Source organism: Nicotiana tabacum, chromosome 12 (assembly GCF_000715075.1).
Source record: "Nicotiana tabacum cultivar K326 chromosome 12, ASM71507v2, whole genome shotgun sequence".
Lineage (NCBI taxonomy): Eukaryota > Viridiplantae > Streptophyta > Magnoliopsida > Solanales > Solanaceae > Nicotiana > Nicotiana tabacum.
The window spans coordinates 100,286,334-100,290,948 of NC_134091.1; the positions used below are offsets into that span (position 1 = coordinate 100,286,334).

At 31.5% G+C, this 4,615-nt stretch overlaps 1 protein-coding gene across 1 annotated transcript; it reads right to left on the bottom strand.

Moving 5' to 3' along the window:
• Window positions 1-271: 271 nt before the first annotated feature.
• LOC107794810 (uncharacterized) lies at window positions 272-3,081 on the bottom strand. Its single transcript, XM_016617343.2, has 5 exons — window positions 2,659-3,081; window positions 1,976-2,033; window positions 1,776-1,859; window positions 1,479-1,620; window positions 272-743 (listed from the first exon to the last, which is right to left on the bottom strand). Exons 1-5 carry the CDS (start codon window positions 3,002-3,004, stop codon window positions 465-467), a joined length of 909 nt encoding a protein of 302 aa, XP_016472829.1. The 5' UTR covers window positions 3,005-3,081; the 3' UTR covers window positions 272-464.
• Window positions 3,082-4,615: the final 1,534 nt, after the last annotated feature.

Below are 4,615 nucleotides of genomic sequence, written 5' to 3' on the forward strand. Positions count from 1 at the left end.
TTTTATTTAAATCAGTACTTAGCCAAAAATCACAAAGACTAAGGTCGGAATTTATTCACATTTAAGGGTTTAAAAGCGCAACTTTTCCAACCCGAGTATTTTGATATTCGCTTGAAGTACAAATACTAAAGTTCGATATTAGCCCTTAATGACATTCATGTTACAATTGAACATACCAAAGCATAACTCTTTTTTAAAATGCTTTTTGTCATTACACAGGTAAGAAATGAAAACGAAAGATGAAATTGTGACAATAAGAATGGAGCCACAATTGTGAATATTGTCGCCATAAACTAGATCATAACTTTTGGTGTACCGAAGACAATTAACATCTTAAGCAATGCGAGTAGCGGACATCAAGTGACAATCCAAAAATAAAAAATAAAGTGAGAGGTGTATTAAAAACTTATTTAATCTTTTCCGTAAAAAACAATGAAGAGAATTATAAATATGACTGAAATGTTTCAGACATGTCTCCAAGGTCTTTCAGCAAGATTTACACATTCTTTGTGTCTAAAACAATAAAGCAGATGATCAATTGTCATTCCTGCAGCTTGCATGAATGAATTTACGATCACTGGACCAACAAGTCGGAATCCTCGCTTCACCAAATCTTTGCTAATGCCTTCTGCTTTTGGTGTTCTCAGTGGAACGTTTCTTGCATTTCTAAATCTGTTAATTATTGGTTTATAATTCATATGGTTCCACATGTAGCAGCTGAAAGATCCAAACTCCTTCCCAATCTGCACATATATATGTATATATAAATAAACGAGTTTAAATTCTATGCATTGATGGTGTAAGAGAATTCTTATGCTATGGAATCGTCTAAAAAATAATTACAAGTAACTATTTATAAGGTTAGTAGTTTGAAAAGTAATTCAGACACCTACCACAACATGTTAGCTGTTAGGTTAGATTAAAAGTATACAAATCGTCAGCACTAGCATTGTATATATAAGTTAAATTCTAAATAAGAAAGCGTGCTAGAGTTGGGGCCGGGTGGGAATTACCAACTTGATTTGGTAAAAATGTGAGTTTACTTTCACATATGGCATTAACTTATCCGCTATAACAGTAAAATCAATTACTTTTTGTCATACTACCAAAAAAAACTTTACCTACCATTACAGTAAACTAACAAAACTACTTTTGTCATATTAAAGTAATTTAATTTTACCACTATAATAGTAAAATCATAAAACTATACACACTATAATAGTGGGTAAGATTTAATAACTTTACTGTTATAGTAGGTAAAACTTAATTACTTTAATGAGTTAAAAATAGTTTCATGACTTCATTGCTACAATGGGTAAAGTTTAGAAATTTACTATTAAAGAGGGAATAAAAATTAAATTACTTTAATGTAACAAAGCAATTTTGTAAATTTACTGTTAAATAGATAATCTCAGAGAGCATACGTGAAATTAGCACTTGAAATTAACGTGTAAAAATATTGGTAAAATAGAACTTGCCTTGACTATGCATTTGGCGTTGTCAACTATTGATCTAACTCTATTTTCTGCTAACATGAGGGATGCACTCGAGACTAATTCTTTAATCTCCTTCTCCCCTATTTTTGCCACTTGCTTCGCATTGAATCCAGCAAAACATTCTCTGTATTACCATACATTGAAAAGGATTCTTGAACTATATTTTACACGTGACCATTATATAATTATTATAAAATAAAGAGAAGAAAATTATTACAAAATTTTACACGTGACCATTAAGATCGAGCTAATGAAGTGGAAGTTAAATTAAAGTTGTACCTTATTAGTTCCCTTCTCTTTAAAATTTCAGTCCAATTGAAGTCCATCAGCAGTCCAGCCAATGAAAGTAGCTCGAACAATCGACTGCAGTGTGTGTGTACTTGACCAGTTACTAATATTCTCTTGTGAATTATCACGTACTAATTATTCACTAAATTTAATTAGTGAATATATATGCTGTAAAATATTAAACAACTTACTGGTCATCATAGACTGGAACACCCCAGCATTCATCATGGAACTGCACATAAACCTTATCTGTATATATAGCAAACTCAATGAGTCTTTTCCATAATTTACTTAGGAAGATCAATAATCCAATTAAGTCCTAATTTCATGCCCAATTTATTTTATGCCTCTAATGACAAAGACTTTTCACTGAGGAATGTATCACTAGGTCTTTACGCCACACACTAAGCTAAGAGAAAAGAACAAAAGTATATAATTACCGTGTAAAGGATGTTTACACTAACAATGTATTTCAATCAGTTATTACATGTTATTTAATTTACTATATATAATTTTTATGTTATAAAATTAGAATTACTACAAGACAATTAATATATGTTGTTGGAGGTCATCTTAACCAATCACATATATAGCAGTATAGCACAATCACTATATAGGAGTTAAACAAAAGAAAGAAAAAACTCTCATGCATGGTGGAAGCCCAGTTTAAATAAAAACAATTTAAAGAAAAACACTAAGAAACACTAGAATTATGTTCCTTTTTGTACTTCATACTAAGAATATTAGTTTTTTTTTTAAAAAAAAACTTTACACGAAGAAACAATAGATTATATTGGTTCAAAGAATGGTCGAGTAACAAATAAGAGTAGTATATCATATATTTGATGAAAGCAAAAATAGAAAAAGAATATACCACTGCTACTAGTTATCCAGCTGCACCTCATAAGCTCTTTCTCATGACTATGATAATTTAGAGCACGACTCACTTGTGGAAAAACACTTTTAATGGCTTTTGGAACTTCAGTTCTTTGAAAGGTCGAAGAGAAATTCTGATTATCTGAAGTTTGAGATAGAGATAACGAAAGAGAAGAAAGGGAATTAGTTTTATGAAGTTCTATTGGGTAAACTTTCTTCAAGTGTTTGGATAAATAAAATAAGTTATAATTCTTGCTTGGTTTCTCTCTTTCTTTTGAGCTACTACTACTGCTGCTGCTGTGTTTCTCTATTGCATATGATCTTCTTACATTTGGCTTAGACATATCTTTGAAGGAAGAACAAAAAAGGTAGTCTTTCGCTTTAATTTGGTGGATGTAAAGATGGTTCAAGTTTATAAAGATTAGACTTTGAAAGTGATGGAAAAAGTTGGTTGAATATGAATTTCATTACGAACGTACCTTTTTATATACTTATATCTCAAGCAACTCTTTTGACATAACATTTTAAGAAAGGGATAATTGCACTTTTAATTCTTCGATAAAATCTTGATTTTGCTTCTTGTAATATTTCACTTAGCATAATTAACGATCTAGTGTTTTTGGTCCCCTTTAAATTATTTTGTAGAATTATATTACTCTCAAATAAGATATATGAAGTAATAGTACAAATTTGATATCATACATGGGTAATTAAATAATTTAACATTTAATAATTCGGTAAATTTATAAAGATTCTTAAGCAAAAGGAACAAAACTACATATTTCGATCAAATGAAGGTTAAATGTGCTTAACCAAACATCACAAGGACCAATTTCAAAATTTATCGGTATTTCGGGGACTAATACCTATACCTGTTAATCGGGCCGGACTGGCCCGTTTACAACCCGGTTCAATCCGGGTCAGCCCGGTACTGTAGCGTTTGGGTGCTGGCTGGGCGGGGAGCGGGTTTTAGACGAACAATTTTTTAATACCAGTGCACCGGAACCTGCTAAGCCCGGTAACCCGTTAACAGGTTTGTAACGAGCTACAACCCGGTTCAACCTGGTATCCGTTAAGAAAATAGCCCACACACCCCTAATATTTGATAAATTACAATTTTAACCTTTTATAAACTATAAATAGCTCCCCTTCTTCATTTTTTCTCACAATTCACTCTCTTACTACTCTAATTCTCTCTTGATATTATTGATTATTGTTCTTAAATTCTCAATTACTTATTATTTCAAGTTTTATCAAATATTTAGTTTAGCCATTACAAAATTATTATTATCAAATATCAAGTATTTAAGTGAAGTGTGGTATCAAGTATCAACTACCAAGTATCGGCCTATCAATTGAAGTTTGATTTTTGATATCAAATTTAGTGCGGCATCCGGAATCCCGGTACACTCGTTCCATCTCTTTCTCTTCTTTGGTGTACACTTATTTATTATTTAATTTCTTAATTTAATTTACATAATGGATATATTTAGAGCATCCAAAAAAGCGTACACTAGTAGAGGTGGTAGTAAGAAAACTTCCAAAAGAGCAAGAGGTGGTGTTGGTTCTTCTAGTAGCTTTACACATATTTCTGAAAGTTCACCTGAAAATTTAGTCAAGCAAGGCAGCAACTAGGAGATACCCGTCATTCATTAGGCAGCAACGCTTTGAAAATTCTAGTGTGCTTCAGAGATTGGATAAGATCAGAACGGCGAAATCAAGGGCGTAACGAGGTAGATGAAGCGGAGAACCAAGAAATTGGAGATATAATGGTTTATGGTTCCGATTCAACCAATGCCGAAAATCAACAACCTCATATTGACATGGATGAACTTACAAAAATGATGCAAAGGATGGATGTACTATTTCTTATTTTTTATAATTGTTGTAAACTTTTAATTTGCAAGTTCAAAAATAAAAAAAATCAAAAAAGAACTTGCAAATTAATTTGAAGT

What these genes read in the sequence shown, in the direction of transcription:
- LOC107794810 (XM_016617343.2), bottom strand. Translation starts at nt 3,004, where the DNA reads ATGTCTAAGCCAAATGTAAGAAGATCATATGCAATAGAGAAACACAGC. An exon ending in AAGAGAAGGGAACTAATAAG is followed by an intron (nt 1,621 to 1,775) that starts GTACAACTTTAA and finishes ATGGTAATACAG; the next exon opens with AGAATGTTTTGCTGGATTCA. An exon ending in ACGCCAAATGCATAGTCAAG is followed by an intron (nt 744 to 1,478) that starts GCAAGTTCTATT and finishes ATATATGTGCAG; the next exon opens with ATTGGGAAGGAGTTTGGATC.